The 23464-nt window shown below is 38.7% G+C and overlaps 1 protein-coding gene across 1 annotated transcript in view; it reads right to left on the reverse strand.

Annotated features, from left to right (window-relative positions):
- The window catches only part of USP10 (ubiquitin specific peptidase 10), a 58584-nt gene that overhangs the window by 13300 nt on the left and 21820 nt on the right, over positions 1-23464 (reverse strand). Inside the window, exons 3-9 of the mRNA XM_064723208.1 lie at positions 20938-20983; positions 16001-17011; positions 10478-10569; positions 8883-8992; positions 6919-6974; positions 5187-5290; positions 4387-4486 (exon numbers count right to left, since the gene is read on the reverse strand). Of these exons, the coding sequence (XP_064579278.1) occupies positions 4387-4486; positions 5187-5290; positions 6919-6974; positions 8883-8992; positions 10478-10569; positions 16001-17011; positions 20938-20983 (1519 nt within the window). The remainder of the gene's footprint in view (positions 1-4386; positions 4487-5186; positions 5291-6918; positions 6975-8882; positions 8993-10477; positions 10570-16000; positions 17012-20937; positions 20984-23464) is intronic.

Below are 23464 nucleotides of genomic sequence, written 5' to 3' on the forward strand. Positions count from 1 at the left end.
TCCTATTAAAAATCCCCAAAAATCCCTAAAAAAATCCCCAAAAATTCTATTAAAACCCTAAATCTAAAATCCTATTAAAAATCCCCTAAAAAATCCCCCAAAAATTCTATTAAAACCCACTAAAAATCCATTAAAAAAATCCTATTAAAAATCCCTAAAAATCCCCAAAAATTCTATTAAAACCCACTAAAATACCATTAAAAATCTATTAAAAATCCCTAAAAATCCCTAAAAATCCCAAAAATTCTATTAAAACCACTAAAATACCATTAAAAATCTAATAATCTATTAAAAATCCCTCAAAAATCCCCATCTCCCAATACATTAAATCATTAAAACCATCCCAAAATTCATTAAAAAATCCTTAAAAATCCTATTAAAAATCCCCTAAAAATCCCCAAAAATTCTATTAAAACCCACTAAAATACCATTAAAAATTTAATAAATCCTATTAAAAATCCCCTCAAAAATCCCCAAAAATTCTATAAAACCCATAAAATACCATTAAAAATCCTTTAAAATCAAAATCCCAAAACAAATACCCACTAAAATCCTTAAAAATCAAAAACCCAAAAAATCCCCAAAAATTCAAAACCACTAAAATACATTAAAAATCCTATTAAAATCCCTAAAAAATCCCCAAAATTCTTTAAACCCATAAATACCATTAAAAATCTTAAAAATCCTAATCCTAAAAAATCCCAAATTCTATTAAAACCCACTAAAATACCATTAAAAATCCTATTAAAATCCCCTAAAAAATCCCCAAAAATTATAAAACCACTAAAATACCATTAAAAATCTATAAAAAATCCCAAAAAATCCCCCAAAATTCACTTAAAACCCATAAAAACCCATAAAAAATCCTATTAAAAATCCCTAAAAAATCCCCAAAATCATAAAAACCACAAAATCCTAAAAACCTAAAACCCCCCTAAAAAACCCCAAAATCTATTAAAACCACTAAAATACCATTAAAAAATCCTATTAAAAATCCCCAAAACCAAATCCCCAAAAAATTCCAAAAATTCTATTAAACCCACTAAAATACCATTAAAAAATCCTATTAAAAATCCCCTAAAAAATCCCCCAAAAATTCTATTAAAACCCACTGAAAATACCATTAAAAATCTTAATAAATCCTATTAAAAATCCCCTAAAAATCCCCTAAAAAATCCCCCAAAAATTCTATTAAAACCCACTAAAATACCATTAAAAAATCCTATTAAAAATCCCCTAAAAAATCCCCCAAAAATTCTATTAAAACCCACTGAAAATACCATTAAAAAATCCTATTAAAAATCCCCTAAAATCCCTAAAAAATCCCCCAAAAATTCTATTAAAACCCACTGAAAATACCATTAAAAAATCCTATTAAAAATCCCCTAAAAAATCCCCCAAAAATTCTATTAAAACCCACTAAAAATACCATTAAAAATCTTAATAAATCCTATTAAAAATCCCCTAAAAATCCCCAAAAATTCTATTAAAACCCATTAAAATACCATTAAAAATCCTATTAAATATCCCCTAAAAAATCCCCCAAAAATTCTATTAAAACCCACTGAAAATGCCATTAAAATCTTAATAAATCCCATTAAAAATCCCTAAAAAGTTCCCTAAAAAATCCCCCAAAAATTCCTATTAAAACCCATGAAAAATACCATTAAAAACCCTATTAAAAATCCCTAAAATCCCTAAAAAAATCCCCAAAAATTCTCAAAACCATTGAAAATACCATTAAAAATCCTATTAAAAATCCCTAAAAATCCCCAAAAAATCCCCTAAAAATTCTATTAAAACCACTAAAATACCTAAAAATCTATTTAAAATCCCTAAAATCCCTAAAAAATCCCCCAAAAAAATTCTATTAAAAACCCACGAAAATACCATTAAAAAATCCTATAAAAATCCCCAAAAAATCCCTAAAAAATCCCCAAAAATCTATTAAATCCCACTTAAAAATCCATTAAATTCCTATTAAAAATCCCAAAAAATCCCTAAAAAATCCCCAAAATTTTAAAAATTCATAAAAAGTCCCAAAAAGTCTCCACAAAACATTAAAAAATCCAAAAATCCCCAATGTGTCCCCAAAAATCCCCAATAAATCCCATTAAAAAATCTCAATAAATCCCATTAAAAATCCCAAAAAACCCTAAAAAATCCCCTGAATATTTTTCAATTACCAAAAATCTCCCAAAAATTGCTAGAAATTCATTTAAAAAATTCAAAAAAAGTTCCAAAAAATCCCGTAAATGTCCAAAAAATTCCAATAACTCCTTAAAAGTTCCCAAAAAAATCCCAAAAATGCTAAATCCCTCAAAAAATCCCTAAAAATTTTTATCCTAAAAAATCCCCAAAAATTCACTAAAAAAATCCCAAAAATTCCCTAAAAAATCCCTTAAAAATTCCCAATAAACCCCTAAAAATTCCCCCGAAAATCCCTAAATAATTCTCAGTAATTCCCATATAAAACCCAAAAATCACGTCATCATTTTAATTAAAAAAAACAATATTTTTTTAATTTAACAAAGAACAAGCATATTTTAGGTTTGCTCCCTGCATGACACATCCATGTGTTAACAGAAGGCACTCACTGATGTATGTAAATGCAAATTTGATATATTTTTAGTAGTAAACTTAAGGGGTAGAAAATTAGAAAGCCAAGTGTTATTCTGGCAACAACAGAATGATGCCATTATTAAATCCAACTCCATTTCTTCACAGGGAACCCAAAGCTCAGCAAATATTTTTTCAGCCTGTGCCAAATTCAGGTTATAAACTGCACAGAGCTAAGGAACAAAATATGGCATGAGTTTATATCCTAAAAAATTTTAGGATTTTTCTCTGCTAAAGAGAAATTGGGTAATAGTGATCTGAATTCTTACTTGGCTATGGGTTGCAGGATTTTATTTGTAAAGGGGGTTCAAGCTAAAGCCTTTATAAACTAAAATGAGATTTAACTCAGCATACAAATTCTAGTAATACTTTCAAAGCAAATTCTCCAACTTTGTCAGTAAGAATTTTCATATAATTTACTATGTTGGTGTGTATTAGATGGAAAAAGAAAGATTTTAACAGTTGGTTTATAGATCAGTGAAAAAGACACTGATGTACTTTTGAACTCCCACAGAGAGTCAGAAATCACTGACACTGTGATTATAACATTTATATGTTATAAATTATAACATTTATGTGTTATAAATGGCAGGGCTGATCCCAGAGTCTTGCTGAGGGGAGCATATGTGGCCCGAAGTTTAGAGTCCGACTGCTGAGGGCGAAAGGCCGACGCCCCTCTGCAATTCCTGGCCAGCGCCCTTCGGCGTCTGAGGGCCTCGGGCTGTGCCTCACACCGCTGGTATAGGGGAGGAACGGAGCTGACCATTTCCCCGGGGGTTAAACATCGGTTTATTGAAGGTGTTGCGGGATCTAAACGTGGGGAAATTAACTGGGAAAAAGTTTTCTCATAGGGGGTGAAAACAGGATTATAAAGGAGGGGGGGGGGGTAAGGGCGAACCAATCGGAAGGTGAGGGGAAAACTTCCCGACTGACATCCATGGACGACCAATATCAAAAGGTTAAAGGAGGTGTCCTGGACCCCAGCCAGCCACCATCTCCAGAGAGGAGAAGGTTCTCGAAACCTGGGAGGAGAAAGGGGGTGATTGACTGGGCCCAGGGAGGAGACAACTTTCACTTATAAGGGAAACCAGGGGAGGAGCAATTACACATCGGCAACTATGAATAGCGGTTACTATAGCAACTTAGCTGACAGGGTAGCCTGGCGGGAAAAACTGGGGGAACGAAACCATTTTACACATAATAGGGGAGAACAATACATAAATTGGGGGAATAACACAAGAAACTTAACAACACACTACAACACCAGAGTGAGCCCCAGGTAATGCTCAGGAAAATGTGTAATATTGAGTTTTGTTGTTCAGGAGAACAGGGATGGGATTGACAATTCAGAGTACTGACAGAGCCATGGTGCCTTTCCCAGATCATTCATAAACTGAGCAGAATGGACCCACTGTATCCAGATTTTACCAAAATATGATTTGCTTATGTCCAAATCCTCTAAAACATGAAATTCTATCCCTATCTCAACCTCTACTCCAAGCACTACTCTATTATGGAACAAACCCTGCACAAACAAAGCCCAAGTGCAAGAACAGTTACTGCAAGTGCAAAAGAGAAATAACCATTTAAATGGATGCACAGAATCAAGGGGAAACACTGCTAGAAATCACCAAGGTTTCAGTCAGGAGAAGTTACAGCTCTGAAATATTTTGACAAACTGCAAACAGGATTGCAGGGCAACCCTGCACAAAAACAATATTTGAAATTAATTGTTTGCTATTTAAAAAAAAAAAAAAATCCACTAACTTTCATTATGTGGAGAGAGAAGTTTCTTGAGGGTCAGCATTTCTTCATGTAGTCCATTGAGGATAAATCCCAAGTATTCTTCAGCATCCTCTTGCCTGCCCTGAACAAAATATTTTTTTTTTCAATTAATTCTATGATTTTTTCATGGTTTCCTTTTAACAGAAGGTTCATGACACTGAACAAATCCAGCGTTCTCCTATAAATTTAGCAATTACTTAAAGTTATGTCAAATAAAGTTTACATTTTATTATAAGACAAAACTCTTTTTTTACCCAGTTAAGCAGTAAATACACACATCAGTTCTACAATGGCTACAAGAATTCTGCATTTTTCTCCATACAAATTCCATTTAATGTCTGAGCTGGATTTTTTTTCTCTCCATTTCTTTTGCAGCCACTATTAAAAGTTGCTGTCAAGCCAAGGCCAAATCAAAGGATGGTTTGAATTATTATCTTTTCTTTATATTGAAATTAAACCTGACCTTCAATCAGTCTTAACTGAATTCCTCATAAAAATGAACAACTGCTCATTTCTTAAATGTAAATCAATTGGTAACTCCATTATAAAAAGAGATGTTCCATTCCAACAGTAATTTTTCCATTATTCTGACATATCAAACTGCCAAACCTGTAATTAAGATTTCTCTGTAATTCAGGTCCCAAGACAGTCGAGCTTTATTACCATGAGCTCTCAATGAGCTGATTTTGGGTATTTCAGCAGAGCCTGAGGTTTTTTGCAGTTTTTAAGGGCTGGGACTGCCCTGCAATGCAGTGGCACAAGGGAAGGATTTCAAGTCTCACCTTTTCTGACAGACTTGACTTTATCACTGTCAAGAGCCTGTAAATGTAGGTTGGTTCAAAGGCAGCTCCTGGTCGGATGTCTCTCACTATTTTATCACCTAAAGCTGCAAGGTGAAAGAGAATTCATGTAAGAAATAATAAATAAAAGGGTTTTTTTTATATTATACCTTAATAGTCTCTTCACACATCACTAGTTTTGGAGTCCAGCACTTCTTTACTAATGGTTTAATTGTAATTTGGGGTTTTGAGCTCAGAAGTATTAAGACACAACCCTCATTGCTTTAAAACATATCACCCTGCATAAACTCACAGATAGGAAAAGTTCTGAGATTAACAAGAATATCAACAGCCATCATAAAAGAACACTTTTAGTGCTATTTGCATTTCTTTTGAAGAACACATCCTTAAACCTTCCTGTATCTGCATTTTTAACAGATCCCTTTTGCTCACTGCAGAATAAAAACCCCAAGAACAGCCTGACAAAACCTTCCACTAATGGCAATACAAGGCCTCAGAACTGTACTTAAAAACTACACAAGAAAATGACCTACAAGTAAAATCAGTTGCATAAGCCAGCAAGATTTGTTTCACAGAAAGAAACCACAGAAATGTCTGAACTGCTTGGAAATCACTGCAACAACCAGCTCCTCCTGATATTTCCTTATCATGTTACATAAAGAATAGTTTCAGGAATGTGCTTGTTTCTACAAGTTTGCAATACAACAGACTTGGCTTAAAATGAAGATTAAACAGCTGAAAGCTTTAAGATCATTTATTTGCATCAAAAAATATGCTATTCCTCACTCCATAATCACCACTGAGCCTAAATATGTATAAATAAATATATATTAGGAGAAATCAGATCTGTCTGAAGTTTTCCCACTGGAATCAGAAGGCAGGATAATATTCCTGCAGGCAGCTCCAAGTGCTTAAGGGACCTGTTCTGGGCACATTTTGTTCCAAATCAGTGAATGTTCAGGATTTAAGGAGCAGAATTGAGCAATCTGATAAACAAACAGTTGGAGGGAGGGAGGGAGGGAGGGAAGGAGGGAAGGAAGGAAGGAAGGAAGGAGGGAAGGAGGGAAGGGAAGGAGGAAGGAGGGAAGGAGAAGGAGGGAAGGAGGGAAGGAAGGAAGGAAGGAAGGAAGGAAGGAAGGAAGGAAGGAAGGAAGGAAGGAAGGAAGGAAGGAAGGAAGGAAGGAAGGAAGGAAGGAAGGAAGGAAGGAAGGAAGGAAGGAAGGAAGGAAGGAAGGAAGGAAGGAAGGAAGGAAGGAAGGAAGGAAGGAAGGAAGGAAGGAAGGAAGGAAGGAAGGAAGGAAGGAAGGAAGGAAGGAAGGAAGGAAGGAAGGAAGGAAGGGGGGAAGGAAGGGAAGGAAGGAAGGAAGGAAGGAAGGAAGGAAGTGGCGGAAGGAATGGAGGAAGTGGCGGAAGAATGGCGGAAGTGGCGGAAGTGGCGGAAGTGGCGGGAAGTGGCGGAAGGGCGAAGGAAGGAAGGAAGGAAGGAAGTGGAGGAAAATGCAGGGAGTATCAATTGATTTTCTCAGAAAGGGCATTTTCTTAGAAGGCATCTTCACAGTTAAGTGAACCTTCAAGAAAAACTGTTCCTATTGCACTTCTACACTTGGTCCACCAAACAGAAGGAAAAAATCCTTTTTTTTCCCCCCCCATGCAGATCTTTACCCCACAGGCTTCTCCCAACCATTTTCTGCTTTGTGCCCCTGCTCCCACTCACCTTGCTTTGCTTTAGGAGGCACAGGCATATTAGTGAACTCATTCATTAAACGAACACTGAAACAGAAGGGAAGCCACTGGACATGAGCAGCAATTTAACACTTAGAAGAACAAATAATAAAATTAGCACATTGTCATTCTGACTGCCAAAACAAAACAAAATCCAAGAATATCACAGAAATCTGGGTGAAGTTCAGACATTAAAATCCACCTGATCATTGCAGTGAAACCCAGGTGTCCTTGCACCTCCCACAGTTCAATTTTGCACATTAAACACCACACAAAACTGATCTCCCAGTGCAACAGGAATTGATTCTCTTCCTTGACAATCCAAGCACTTGTAAAACACCAAGTTCTTTATAAAAGTGTCACCCAGAAACCCACAAAAAACTTCTGGCCACAGATCAGCTTTTATCAACAGCCATTGTGAGGTATTTCTGGATGAGTTCAGCCAGATCCCATGAGCAGCAACTTAACACTCAGAAGAACAAATAATAAAATTAGAACACTGTCACTCTGAGTGCCAAAACAAAATCAGAGTATCAGAGAAAACTGGGTGAAATTCAGACATAAAAATCCACCTGGTCATTGCAGTGAAACCCAGGTGTCCTTGCACCTCCCACAGTTCAATTTTTCACATTAAAAACCACACAAAACTGATCTCCCAGTGCAACAGGAATTTTCTTCAGTGACAATCCAAGCACTTGTAAAACACCAAGTTTTTAGAAGAAGTGTCACCCAAAAACCCACAAAAACCTTTGGCCACAGATCAGCTTTTATCAACAGCCATTGTGAGGTATTTCTGGATGAGTTCAGCCAGATCCCATGAGCAGCAATTTAACACTCAGAAGAACAAATAATAAAATTCGAACACTGTCACTCTGAGTGCCAAAACAAAAAATCAGAGTATCAGAGAAAACTGGGTGAAATTCAGACATAAAAATCCACCTGATCATTGCAGTGAAACCCAGGTGTTCTTGCACCTCTCACAGTTCAATTTTGCACATTAAACCCCACACAAAACTGATCTCCCAATGCAACAGGAATTCTCTTCCTTGACAATCCAAGCACTTGTAAAACACCAAGTTCTTTATAAAAATGTCACCCAGAAACCCACAAAAAATTTCTGGCCACAGATCAGCTTTTATCAACAGCCATTGTGAGGTATTTCTGGATGAGTTCAGCCAGATCCCATGAGCAGCAATTTAACACTCAGAAGAACAAATAATAAAATTAGAACACTGTCACTCTGAGTGCCAAAACAAAATCAGAGTATCAGAGAAAACTGGGTGAAATTCAGACATAAAAATCCACCTGGTCACTGCAGTGAAACCCAGGTGTCCTTGCACCTCCCACAGTTCAATTCTGCACATTAAAAGCCACACAAAACTGATCTCCCAATGCAACAGGAATTAATTCTCTTCTTGACAATCCAAGCACTTGTAAAACACCAAGTTCTTATAAAAGTGTCACCCAAAAACCCACGAAAAACTTCTGGCCACAGATCAGCTTTTATCAACAGCCATTGTGAGGTATTTCTGGATGAGTTCAGCCACATCCCATGAGCAGCAATTTAACACTCAGAAGAACAAATAATGAAATTAGAACACTCTGAGTGCCAAAACAAACAAAATCAGAGTATCAGAGAAAACTGGGTGAAATTCAGACATTAAAATCCACCTGATCATTGCAGTGAAACCCAGGTGTTGGGCTGGTCCTTGCACCTCCCACAGTTCAATTTTGCACATTAAAAACCACACAAAACTGATCTCCCAGTGCAACAGGAATTCTCTTCCTTGACAATCCAAGCACTTGTAAAACACCAAGTTCTTATAAAAGTGTCACCCAAAAACCCACGAAAAACTTCTGGCCACAGATCAGCTTTTATCAACAGCCATTGTGAGGTATTTCTGGATGAGTTCAGCCAGATCCCAGAGTTTGATTCCTTTTTCCCAAGCTACTTACAAACTGTCTAGCATTGGTGTGGAGGTGCACGGCCTCTGCGATTTGGAATACATTGGAATGGACTTCATTAAATGATACATTGGAGGGCAAGCAACCAAGGCTTGCAGGGTCTATGCAGTGGCATTAAGGAAATATGCACAAAGTGGCTTCTGTGTATTAACCAAATATTCAGTTATATGCAAAACAATAAAAATACAGCTCTGTTTTCCCTATGAAGTAAATCAATCCGAGAATTTAACTGGAAAAGAGGATGAAGTTTTATCACAACATTAACCAATATACAGAAATTGTATTAAAAATCGTGGAACATGCAGTGATTTCACTGATATTTTAATCATGGCAAAAACTTGAATTCATGGCAAAGGAAACTTAATCCAGGAGGAGGAGAGGAAAAGAACTTCCATAGGAAGGACTTTAGAGAATTAACCATTAGAAAACTGGCAGGAGATAACCTGGAACACATTTTCTGAGAAGAATGGAAGAAACCAGCTGAAACTTAAAGGTGCTGAGTCACCCCTGCAAGCAAAGCAAAACCTGCTGAGATGTGAGACATTCTGCACTGCAAAGGGTCAGGAGCAACCTGCAAAACTCCAGATATGCTGGAAGAATAATAATCTAAAAAGATCATAATTTGGTGAGAGCAGTGAACAGAAGAAATGCACTAAAAAATTGGAGGGAAAGGGAAATGACAAAATAAGGCATTGATCTCAACAGCTGAAGAGAGATTAATTTGATCCCCTGCAATGTGCAAAAACCAATGTAAAACCTCAAGACTGGAAAAATGGGAGCTAAGATATATAGTGTACATAACCAAATGTGCAGAACTGGTTAAGTGAGATAAAAGCTTTATTTAAGGCACAGTTGTTGGCCTAGAAATGGTTCATTAGGATCTGCCATGATCAGTCTTGAAATTGCTGTTAACATTTTTCACCAGCAGCACCAGCACTGGAAGTATCCCAAGTGTCACCTTGCTGACATGGGAGACAATTTTTCTTAATTATTAATATTTTTATTAATATCATAATATACCATAGAGGGAAGGGGCTTTCTGTTCCTCAAGATAAAAGTTATTTTTGCAGGGGAATACAACTCCAATTCATTAAAAACAAACTCATCTTCCATATGGAAGATTGTAGTAGGATTAATTTAAATTAAATGCTGCTTTACACAGATGAGACAACAGTGACAACCTGCTCAGCACAAACCAAATGATCCACTTAAAACTGCAAAACAAAGCCCAAGTGCAAGAACAGTTACTGCAAGTGCAAAAGAGAAATAACCATTTAAATGGATGCACAGAATCAAGGGGAAACACTGCTAGAAATCACCAGGGTTTCAGTCAGGAGAAGTTACAGCTCTGAAATATTTTGACAAACTGCAAACAGGATTGCAGGGCAACCCTGCACATCAGGCTCAATGATCCAAAATCCCCCTGGATTTCTGCCTGCTACACTTCAACATTTTAACCACAGCAGCAGGATCTGGGAAAACAAAACACTTCTATAAAATACTTACCAGAGCAATCCAAAACAACTCTGACAGATAGAATATAAAAATATCAATTAAGAGCATGAATTTTTCCCAGGGAAGGATACAGCATTGATGTAGCACCAGTTTCCTTTGTTGATCAGCCCTCGGGGTTGCAAAGACACTGGTTTATGTATTAGTCTTACATTTTCCAGTATTTCTGCAGAATGAGAAACAGCAAATTGAGCATCAACATCACACAAATATCTGCTGCAGCATGACAGAAATTCAAAGCAATGAGGAAGATTCCCAGATGATTTCATTCAGCAGATGATTCCCACTCCATTCACTGCTCCCACTCCAAACCAGACGTTTTTCTTCCACTGAAGATCCAGGGATTCAGAGCAGGAGATGCTGACACAAAACTGATCATTCCAAAGCAAGATCTATTGATCTGGGTGTTTGTTTCCCTAAATCCAGATATTTTATTTACATTGCTACATAGATACATACACAGATATAAAATGCAATCAGCTGGAATCACTTGTCACCAGTTTTATGAAGTATTTCCCACATTTTCCTGCTTTGAAGAGGGGTGTAGTCAGTGCAGCAGTTTCAGTTCAGAAGTTTTACCAATCTCACAACAAAATCATCTCAGTGCAAACACACAGACTGATGTGCTCTGCTCTTCAGAACACACAGTTTTATTTAACACTTCCAAAATCTACGAGATAACAGCCTTGCATAATGTAATTCCTGCTCTTTCCTGCTTTCAAAACCCAAGCTGAACACTTAGAAACCACTGCACATTAGTCTGTCCCAGTTATGAAACCAAGAACAACAAAAGGAGCTTTTCCAGGAATCCTGACCTGTTATTTAGAAACCTAAATAAGAACTGTTCAAAGAAAATATTGGAGCTCATATACTTTAAACTTGCAAAATAAGGTGTATACAAGACAAAATACAAACTGCAAGTAAATACAGCAATTGTGTACCAGTGGGGTTAATTGTTTTTATAATAAATGTGAGGAGCTGTAAAGGTTTTACATGCTATAACCTGAAAGAATTTGAGCTGTTCACTACAGGACTAAAAAGATAAATAACATGATGTAGGTACAAAAGCAGAGGAGATGGCAGAACTGCAAACAAAATCCACATCCTGCTGCTGCCAAGCTATCTCCCTATCTATAAGATGATATTTCCTGCAGATAACATCAGTTCTAAGCAAACAAAATGGACAAAAAAATAAAAAAGTTTCATTCCCTTGTCTATTACATAAAGAACATGCCACCTGAAAGAGCAGACAGCAAAGAAATGTAAAATGGAAGATGAGGTAGCACAGATGCAGAGTAAGATTCTTTTCTAGTGAAGGCTAAAATATGTTATTAAATTATTGCTAAAGTGCTTCAGAATGTACTGTCAGAGCAGCAACATTTGAACTGTGTTCACACACAATATTCCTGCTAACATAATTCATCACTGTTGAAAATAAGGATAAAAGTAACAGGAAAAGTTCTATTTTTTGTGTCTACCAAGAACTTTTTACATGAACTCTTTTCTTGCCCGTTTTTGCATCATGCTCAATAAAGGCATTAAGAGGCCCTTTAGCATCCTCTTGTGGTCACAAAGCTGCTCTGGGAAAGGCTCCAGTGCCATTGCTGGAGTTTTGCTTCTTTTAACACAGACCTGGGTTTCTGTGCAGATTTACATCCAGCAGCACATTTCCAGCTCACATTAACACACAGTAACTAAAGAACTTTTACAAATGTATCAAAAGAAAAACAGACTGTGAGAAAATCTTAACATTTCAAAACCTGTTGGAAAGCTCATGTCATCACCCCGAAAATTTATTTCTTTTGGAGGGTACTGATTTGTGAAATGTTTAGATATTTCTGTTGGTAAACAGAAAGCATTTAGCTGAAGTTCATCCATTGGGTTTTGTTATTACAATTACCTCTCACATTTTTTTTAGCAAGGTGTTTTCCTAAAAAAATTAAGTTTAAGGCAAGAGGAGTCCCGTGGATGTGGTGCCCATGCTGAAGAGATAAAGGTGGTTCCAAGTCAGAACTGAACTCCTGGATTAAGGCCCTGATTTAGAGAATATTGCCTCTGTCACTGACCTTTCCTCAAATCTGGACAAGGCCTAAAAAATCCCAGTAAAAACACTGCTGGATGTCCCTAAACAAAACCATTTCCTGTAAGAAACAAGTTTGAATGTACAAAAGGCTGCATTTCTGAAGATTATAAAACGCCCAGATCCTGGATGTCTCCACAACTCCTTGCTCTAGCATTTACCTACCTTTACAATGAGAAAAAATCTTCTACTATATAACACTGAAACACCTTTCTTACAATGTGAATTAATTTCATTTTATCACTAGCCTTGGCAGAAGTGATCTTCTTCACTTTATGAATCACCATCTTCTTTATGGATTTGTTTTGTAAATTTAGATTTACAACCATGGTCGTGCCAACAACATCATCTGACACAAATTAACTCTGAATATTTCATGTTTACCCACATGGTTTTTAAATCTTATTTCCATTTTTGCTGCTGCACCATGAAATTTTCCTTCAGAAGGAAAGCCCAACGACTGCCATTGCATCAATCCTCCACAGCAGAATTTGTTATTTTCTGTGTTTTCCATGTAAATTGGTATTAACACACACTGGGAAAAAAAACTTTGTTTTCTTCTCTCTAAAGAGACTCATCAATTCCCTAGAATTTCCAGATCTTTTTGTCTAATATGTCCACCATTAGTTCTTCACATTGTACTCTCATTTGGTTTGGTGTTCTGGTGTTTTCCACACTTGCATTTATTGGATTCCCTTCCTTCTAATTTAAAATCATTCCAGATTTAGTCAGATCTTAAAAGTTTCTGTTCTTTGATTCACCTGAAATCCTCTCTGCTGTAAACAGATTTTATGGGCACTGTTACCTCCATCACCCACAGTAAAAACACTGCAAGAAAATATGATTCAGAAAATTGGTTTAGATTCTCTCACTGCAGTTCTTCCTAAGATCACCAAGAATAGTTAAAAGATTACTCAGAGAATTGATATTTTTCCAATCACTTATTTCCTTAGCTTGTTTTCAACACTATATAAGGCTTTATTAATTATCAGGTTACAATTGTAGGGGACCAGCTGTGAAATGTGGCAAGTAAAGCCCTGAAGAGTCACATTTTTACCCATCTAAATTTATGACCTTACTATCCCTCAGATATTAATTATTAAAATGTTTGTCCTAGCATCTAAATTAGGCTGTGGTGCATAATTACTGCACTTGTCCCTTTCTGCACCTGCACAGCAGATGCATCTTGGGCATTTGCTAAAATCACCTCTTCTGTATTTGTTTCTCATCAAGATTACATGAAATTTGTCTGTTCTGTTTATTTTCTAGTCCTGATCATCTCCTTACCTTGTGCAGCTTCTGTCTCTGAGACTAAAGCAAGCCCAGATCTCTGCAGGCTGAATTAAGCAGCATTAAATGATCTCCAGGGTGCCTGTGAATCATTAACCTCCCTTGTAATAACTGCTGAAATTGGAGTACAAACCAACAATTTGTCCCTGGAAAAGCAACTCCTCTTCTTGTGTTCTAAATAAAAACTGTGCAGAAGGAACTCGGCACTCCAGCACTGGGTTGTTTGTTCATTTGATTTGTTAATTTGATTTGTTCATTTGATTTGTTCATTTGATTTGTTAATTTTGCCTGCTAATTCAGGTGTAGAGTTCACCTGTGTCCAGCACCCCATGGAACTTGTGGTAAAAATTTCATTCCCATTGGAATGAGCTGAAGTTGCTGAATTCCCAGCAAATCCAACAGGGGGATCTCAACTCAGCCACAGGGAAAGCAAGGAACAGAGCTGACAAACACACAGAGCCTCTCCCAGTGATGATGACTGAGGCAGGAGATTTGAAATTAAATATCTACAGAACACAGCAGTGATCTGTCTGGAAAGCATGAACTGAAGTTCTTGTAGCACATTTTTGAGTGTGGGAGGATGAACAAAGCACTCAGGTATCTGTTTTTTGAGTACATATAAAGAAAATAAAGAAAAACACCTTTTTCCACAGAGCAAAGCACTGATCACAAGGCATTCAGATCTTCAATAAACATTTTACACCAAAACCAGCAGCATCTGAATTACAGGAATTGCAGCAATAACTCCTACCTAAACCAGCTACAATGGGCAGATGAATTCCTTTTATCTATATTCAGATTATTCCTCTGCCCAAAGAGCAAGCTAATAGTGAAGGTGCAGAAGAAAACTGGGTAAAAGTTACATTTGTGTTTTACTACAGTGAAGACAGAATAAAAAGCTCTGCTCCCACCTGGTGGCAAAAAATAGTACAGAAATAGTGAAAGTCTAGAAAGTTAACTTACAGCTGGAACAACTTGGACAAGAGAAAAAAACCTTTTCCATTTATGGCAAGCAATCCTAGCTTTATGATGGTCACAAAAGAGTTTTAAATTAAAAATCATTACCAAATGATAGCTTGAGATTTTGAGAAAACATTCTCCATATGGGTTTATACAGACTGTAATCACCTATATATATATATATATATATATGTTGTAATAGAGTGTTTGTGACACCTAAGTGGAAAATACATTGAAATATAAATTTTTCTGACAGCTTTTCTCCCAACAGACAATTCTGAGTAATGAAACCACTGCTGAGTAAGGAGGGAAGAGAGGCAGCACAGAGTTATGGGCACTCTGAACATCATCTCCAGCTCAGCTTCTGTTCAGAGTGCAAACCTGACCTGAAGCTGCCACTTTCAAAGCAGCATTGCACCTGTAAATGAGCTTGTGGCATAAACAGCAGGACTCTGCACAGAGCCATCTCACACTGACCACTTCACAGATTTAAAATAATTACTCTGGTTCCAACACTGGTGAGTCAGTGACACAAAATGCACCCAAGCTGGGAGAACTTCACCATTCCTGGCTGAATCTGCACAAGCAGCTGCCTGCAGTGTCCAGCATTTCCCATTAAGAGCACAAATATGATCAGGTGTCAAAGCTTTTGGATCACTCATTCCCTGTCCTGATGTCCCCTCTGGACAGCTCCTGAGGGTTATTCCTGAACTGGGAACAGCAAGTATTGGTTATGGATAAAGCAATACTGTTTGTAATGGTTAAATTGGAAGGAGAGACGCTCAAGAAGCATTTTAGTAAATATAGTTATTTTCTGAATTGAAATTTCTGAAGAAAGACCTATGTAGCCATTACACTTCAACTGCTGTTTAGTGCCCAGGAATTTCAGCTACTTTGGTATAAATACAGTAATGCTCTTCTTGCAATGGAATACTACAAAATTGTAAATATTGGATAATGTAACACACCATTTTCATACAAACCTAACATAGTCTCATTTTTGTAACAGCACACAGCCCATTTGAAACCAGAGATCACTTCCACAGACTCTCTGACAAGTTGTTTGACAAGCAGCAAGAGTTTCCCTGTACCTGGGATAATGACATGGAATGTTTACTCAGGGGGATACAAACTGCCTAATTCAAATGCAGTGTTTGAACAGCCAGCTCGTTACCAGAGGAATGTTCTCTATCAATTCTGCACACTCCTGTTCACAAGCAGAGCTAAACCCTGGCAGTGGAACATCCACTCGTGCGTGTAACTATACCTGCAATCTTTATGGCTACGGGATCCTCTGAAACTGGAACAGGCCCCTCTTTGACTTCAACCTGTTTTTCAGGGACCAGAGGAGATGTGGCAGGAGGGGTATACTTAGTCTCAACATAGACCACAGATGTGGAAGCAGAGGGCTTGGAATTGTGAAAAAGACTAGCCCACGACTTTGCAGGCTGATTAACAGGGACTGATCCTGCAAGCGGGACCGTCGCCTCAGTAGTAGGTGAAGCTTCCTCAGGCTTAGCTTGGTCTGAGTCAGAGCTTTCCACAGTGTGCAATTCTACCCCATTGGCAGCCGTGTCCTCACCAGAGGAGGATTCAAGTGTTTGTCCATTAGCAACGCCCAGAGTTTCAGTAGTATCAGTACCAGCATAGGCCTGTACAACAGCTGTCCTTAGGGGGCTCTCTCTGACGGCCTCCGGGGGGAGGCAGAACTGTTCCGAGTGAGCCAGGCGGCAAAGCTCGGCCTGCCCGCCAGTCCTGCCCCCGGGGCCGGGCTCGGCACACGCAGCTCCGCCCAGGAAATCCACGGAGCTGCCGGGGCTGCTGCAAGTCCTCGGCGTGGCCAGCGAGGGGAGGTCTCCGGGCAGCTCCGCGTCCTCGGCGCTGCTGAGTCCCGCGGCCGAGGCGTGGCCGTTCACCAGCGCCTCAGGGGCGGCCACGCCGTCAGGGACATCTTCCAGGTAACTGTAGTACCCAGGGGGTCTTTTCTTCTTCTTTTTCCTCTCCCTCTGCCCCAGGCCCCCAGGCAAGGCGTCGTTTTCGGCGTTGGAGCCGCTGTCCAGAGCCAGGGTGGGGTCACTGAACTGGCAGTCAATGGAGTTGTAGGTGGTGTCGCTGAGAGCATCATCTGGGCTTTTCTGAGCGGGTGCACAGCTGAGAATGAACTCTGGAGCCTGAGGGTTCAGAGTGCTCGAAATGCTGTAGTCGGTGTTGTTCAGGACAGATGACTGAGTCTCGATAACTTCATTAACACCAAATTCTATTCTCTGATACTCTTCCCCTGGACAAGAGAAAGCAGATCTCAGTCAGAGAATCACATTGTTTTCCTTGCTTTTGTAGCTTTTAGATTCATTCTCCTATTTTGCTGTAACTGACAAAACAAAGTACACTCCCCAAACAAAAGGAATTCTCATTCTCAACCAGGACAACTTTCAAAACATCATTTTCTTAAAGATAGCAGAGCAGGATTCAGGTTTTCTTAACCAGGGTTATGTAATTTCCAAATCACTGTAGAATCCTGCACATAATCCCAATTAAATTCCCCTCAAAAGAAAACTATTAAAATCCAAGGTCTATAGGAATAATCTGTGTTAAATGAATTACTGGGTAATTGCCTGTGAAATACGGTGTAACACTTAATTCCATGCTTTTTTCAAGCCAGTCTGTTCAACTGACAACTACAAAATCTAAGCCTTTTCCTTTTTAACTTTCCCATATGTGAGGTTTGCTTTTTGAGGGGCTGGGTTTGGTTTTTTTCTGGTGGGATTTATCACAACTAAACATAACTGAAAAATATATTTATTAATTGCATGGCACACTGCAATTAAAGCTTTCGAGCCTCCAAGCTCATTTATAACTTCAATAATTTTGTCACAATTAAATGTATTACCATGAGAGACTAATGATATACATGAATCCAGGATTTTATGACACAAAACACAACACATTCCTCAACATAAATCAGCATTCAACTTGTCCCTAGGAATTGTACTGAAAACTTATGAACAGGTTTTTTTTTTGTTTTATTGATTTATTTATTTACCCTGGAACTAAAGAAATATTCTCATGGCAGGCTTCAGTATCACAAAATATTTTCAGCCACCAAGTTCTGCAATTTCCTGGAATTTATTTCTTGTTATAATGTATGTGTGCTAAGTGGCAACACTGAATACTTCAGCTACAACTATTTCAGTAACTACTGAGTAAAGATATAAAATTAATGAAAGTTTCAGGAATTTTGAAGGTAAGCTGACATTTCAAAGCTCTGCAGGTCTTTATGATATGTATGCTACTGTTCCAAGGACATTACATTTTAATATTTTGTGTTTCCTGAACGATGGGGGTTTAAACATACATTTCCAATTTTTAAGACTTACTACAGAACCAAACAACACCAGGTATTAATTCCAAAGGAATTAAGTGGATACAGCACTAAACTTTTCAGATTTTGTGCCACTTACATTATGCATGACATCAACAAATACATATTTGCAAGTACAGACTCACTAAAAATGAGGTGGATTTTTTTTAAACACAACAAAAAGCAACCAACAGTTCCCAGAAAAGAAGTTATTCACACACCTAAGGAAAAAAATCCTCTGGGAAAACAATCTAGCAGGGATTATTTTGATATATGGCTGTCAATATAAAAGTTTTGCAGTTCTGGATATTTTCTAGAAAAATCTGCTAACAAATATTTTAGGTTTAAAAAATGTGAAGGGAACTAGAATCTGCATTTTTAAATACCAAATGAGGAGTAACAAACATACAATGTGTGTTGAGGTCTGACTTATCCATGCAATACCAACACATTATGATTTAATGAACAAATTAAAAAGATGCTAATTGCTTTTCTGCACTGATCTATTAATCTGACTATTTGAGGTATACAGGTTCATCTCTTTATGGCTCTTTCTACTCTTTGTTACAACAGCACAAAGCACAGGCAACAATTGCTAACACCCAATATTCCTCCAACTTTGACAAAAATGAATTTCTGGGCACATTTCAAATCCCTACTACTTCAAATAATTCATGACTACTTCTTTTCTAAAATCCAAGCTCTAGAAAACAGCAATTGCTTCAGAACAAAGAATGAGGTTTCCCTCTGTGGGTGAGTCAAGGTAAAAGCTGTCCCCTCTGCACCCCTGTCCTGCTCCTCTGTCCCCAGCACTTGTGGGACCCAGAACTAACCTGGCAAAAATCATCTAAGGGAGTTATTTTCTAGTTTTTACATTCAGGGCTAGTGGGGAGCAGAAAACACAACACATCCCTTACACAACATCATAGGCTGACACCTTGCCAAGAGCAGAACTGATGTTGTAGCATTTAACAAACAAATTAGGAAGTTACAGCTGAGCAATTAATCTCTGTACCTCACAGCAGGATTAGAATAATAAATACCAGCAGCTACTGTGCAGTTAGTCTGTGCAATGACTGGCAGAAGCTCATTTGCTGTAAGATTGTGTCAAGTTTATTTGAGGAAAATAGGAGGTAATACTTTTTCTGATTTGTTTTGACTTTCCACTTTGCTTCAGGGCATCTTTGTTTCAATCTAGTTCACAGCTCTATTTCTGAATGGACTGAAACAGATCTCTGTGCCATGAACAACATGGCACACATATTGAAACAAGCACCAGCAGATGCTCCAAGGACAGTCTGGGTACAACCCCAGATCTGTGAATGCACAGCACTAATGAGTGTGAACAGAGTTCTGCACATTAGAGCTTAAACCATGATTTGATTACTCCTAGGAGGTGTTAACAGATCTTCTGATTCTGAAATCAAGTTAAACACTGAAGAGAATACAGTAAAAAATGAAGACTATGGGGAATGGTAACATGGTAAGTGTGTGTCATCATATAAAAATACAAATATTCTGCATGACCAAGCATTCCAGTTTAGTTTGCACAGCTTCCTATGCAGCCACCACAGTGATAACGTGCATGCACAGTACAGTGCAAGATTGTTAAAGACATTTTTCAAGCAAAACCTAATTTGCTGTCATTACCTAATCTCAGGGCTGGGAAGGGTTCTCTCAAGGTCTAGGAATGATCTGAAAGACATTTGTACAAACCATCTTTCTGTATGGCTTGTGAACATTAAAATCTCAGTCTGAAAGAACAAAACTTAAATCTAGTTAGACAAAGAAATAAATGACTGGATGCCCCTGTCAGCAACAGACAATTCACACCAGATGGTCTTTTTAAAGAACCTGTCCAACTCCTATTTAGAACTACTCAGGGTCCTAAAACTGGTACTAAATAAAATTTCTGAATTGTCAGAAGTGCTGCTGATCTGCTCTCCAATGAGATCTCTGGTCCTTCTTTCTGACTGCCTATCTTGTTTACCTTTCAAAGGAAGGCCAAAGTCTCTAAGGACAATGACCAGGGGCTCTCAAACACTAATGTGGGGTTTGGTCCTCTTTTGAGCACTTTTGAAAATGTTCAGTCAGATATTTCCATGATTTCCCAAGGAGACCTGGAGTCATTTTCATTTACATCTGTCTAGGTCTCAGCTTCCTTGCTGTTTGGTTCAGGGAATAAATCAAAACCTGATTTTACCTGCTGCTTAAAATTCTGTGGAAGTTTGGTTAAAATTATTCAGAGTGAGGATGCCAGGGCAGCTCCCACCTCCCTGTCCACTTCTTGCAACCCTGAAGTAAGGGCAGGTTTTGGGGTTGAGGCAGAGGAGACCTGTGAGTGTTACAGCTTTAACAGGGGAACTCTGTAATTTAGTTTTCAATCAAGTCACACCTTCATCAAGAGATTAAAAAAACCAAACCAGGATTCTCCAGCAAACAGCCAAGCCAGGCAGAGACAAGAGCCAAAGGGAGCACAGAGCAGAGCAGTGCCTGCAGAGCAGCCTTGCTGTAACTGTCAGAGGATTCTCATGCTGTGGCTCTTCAGCCCCCTCATCCTCACAGCCACATCCTGCAGTGTCTGCACAGGGCTCTGACTGGGCAGCACAGGGAAGGAGGAATAAGATGCCCACTGTAATCAGCTGAAGTTCAATGCAGGATTTTCCAAACCTCTCACAGGTATCATTCAGGAAAGTTTAAAAATCCAACCTAATTATGCCTGTGTAGGTGCTGAGCAAGTTGTAACAATTGTATTCAAAGAGAGGTTACAGTAAATCTCAGGAAAGTGTCACAACCTTGAAGTTTAAAAAAAAAAAATCTTGATTTCTTACCATCATGAAACTTACCTGTGGATTTAATACCACATGAAACTGTTTCATTGTAAGGGGGGAGCTGTACAAAAAAGAAATGAAACTTATTTAAAGGCAATGCAAATCTATGAACATTCCATATCAGTTTCATATGAAACATCCAAATCCTTTAAAAAATAACATCATAATTGAGATTTGATTTTTGGAGAGGATGCCTTGAACTCATGCTTCTATATTTATCAAATCCCACACTGCAGCTTCAGGTGTCCTTGCAGATTACCACAAGTACTGAGAGATAAAGATTATCTTGGTTACACACCACAGGCTCACCAAGCTCTCAAACAATTCATCTCCCACCATCTTTATCAATTTATTTTAGGATGAGGAGCATATATCCTCTTTTTAGACAAAAGCTGAATACAGACCAAAGTGGGAAAGGATGAAAGAAACCTTTGCAAGGAACAATCACACCTAAACCTTCTGACTGTAACCTGCTCCAGGGTGATCCTTGGAATGTCCTGAACACATTGATCAGCCCAGAGTGTGGATAATTTCATATAAACACTGCCACCATTTCATGGGCTCAGGGCTGCCAGAACCTCTGCCATGGTGTAACCACAGAGGGCAATTCCTGACCCCCCTCCCCTGCCCCTGAACCTCCTGAGCAGCTCAGAGCCCCTGCAGGACTCTGCCACTGCCACACTGCATTCAGCAGCTCTGCAGAACGTGGATCTGGCTCTGCAGGGGGAGATCAGCACTGAGGGACAGACAACAAATAAAAGATTTCTTTATTGAGGTTTTCAATTCCCTAAGCTACACATACTCACATATCACCTTTTTAATGCACTGCAGACATCAGTGCATCAGAAACAGCAAGAAGAATATTCCTGAAATTCCACTGCAAAAGTATTTAAAAAACCACGTGCTGTAAATCCATTTATGAACCTCAATACATATTAATATATCATCTTTTCAAGCCAGAAATGAGAATCAATGGGTCAAGCTCCATATTAATTTTGAACACAGCTTCAATATAATTTTACTTGGAGCTAAAAAAATTACTCTAAATGTCTGTAACAAACAGTTTAGGATACACCTTACAATTTTTGTTTTTATCCAAAGCAAAGACCTTCAGAGAATAAGATTTTCTAAAAGTAGTCAGCCTCTTGATGCCCAAAATATCAGAATAATCAACAGCACCCTTGCAAAGCTGACTTGCTCCACACAACTGTGAACCATCCCAGCCAACAGGTAGGAGACAGAACATGTGCCAAAAATGTCACATGTAAAAGGGACATTTTAGACAACAGAATGACCAGGTTGGAAGAGAACTTCAAGATCATTGAGTCCAACCCAGCCCCAACACCTCAGCTAAACCCTGGCACCCAGTGCCACATCCAGGCTTTGTTAAACACACCCAGGGATGGGGACTCCACCACCTCCACAGGCAGAACATTCCAGAACTTTATCACTTTTTCATTAAAAAACTTTTCCCTAATTGTGGGATCTCAGCACCTCAGGACTGAGGTGTCACTGAGACCACCCTTGGGGGGCTCGGGAGTCCTGGAATGTTGCCAGAAGTGTCTGGTGGCTGGACTTTGATCCCACACAGGAGACGACACCTGTATGAGGACAGGAGGGTTTCACCGGGGTGAATGGTGAAGGGATTGGTTAATTAGAGGGTGAGACACAGGGTTTAGGATTTCTGTACAGGGGGGTTTAGAGAAGTAAGATGGAGGAATTGGGGCGTGTCCTGTCCTTCTTCTTCTTCTTCTTCTCCTCCATCTTCTGTGGTGATGGTGGCACTTTGGGATTGGTCATTACTAAAAGTGCACTGGGCAATAAGGGTGAAAGGTATTGGGGAAAAATGATAAATATTGTACACGTAACAATGGGTATAAAGATAGGTGACTGCCCCGGAGGGAGGGGAGTGTGCTCATGGCTGGCTGCTGAGCAGAGCTCTGTCGGGCCGAGAGAAAATCTTTTAGATAAACAATTAATAAACATAGAGATCGAAAGAAGAACTGAAGCCTCTTCTGTTCCTTTGATACGCGGGCTGCCCCAAGGCCACTCCGGGCCTTTCCAGGCCATCCAAACAGCCGAAACTCGGACACCCAATATCCAACCTGTATTTCCCTTTAGCTTTAACTACTCCCTTGCCAGTCCCCTTGGGTGTGAGGTTAAGGGACCTCAGAGGGACAGCAGCAATGTGGGACTGTCCCCAGCAGGATGGGTGCCAAACATCACTGCAGCATCATCAGCTCTGCCTCGTCCTTCCTGAGTCTCACCCTGCCTTTTGCAGACCAATTTTTTACACCAATTAGTGTAAAACTAATAAGCATCATTTTTATTTCATCATCCAGGTAATTAAAACATTGAAGTGAACCAGATCAAGGACAAACTTAAGGAACATTGTTCAACAGCTCTTTATATTGAAGCTAACCAGTAAGTGGTACACTGAGAAAATGAAGCCACACTGGTGCTGGTGCTGCAGGTTCATGCTTTGAAAACAGCTTTGCATAAATCAAGATATGACATTTTCATCATCCTCTAAGTGTTGAAA

Source organism: Zonotrichia leucophrys, chromosome 11 (genome assembly GCF_028769735.1).
Source record: "Zonotrichia leucophrys gambelii isolate GWCS_2022_RI chromosome 11, RI_Zleu_2.0, whole genome shotgun sequence".
NCBI lineage: Eukaryota > Metazoa > Chordata > Aves > Passeriformes > Passerellidae > Zonotrichia > Zonotrichia leucophrys.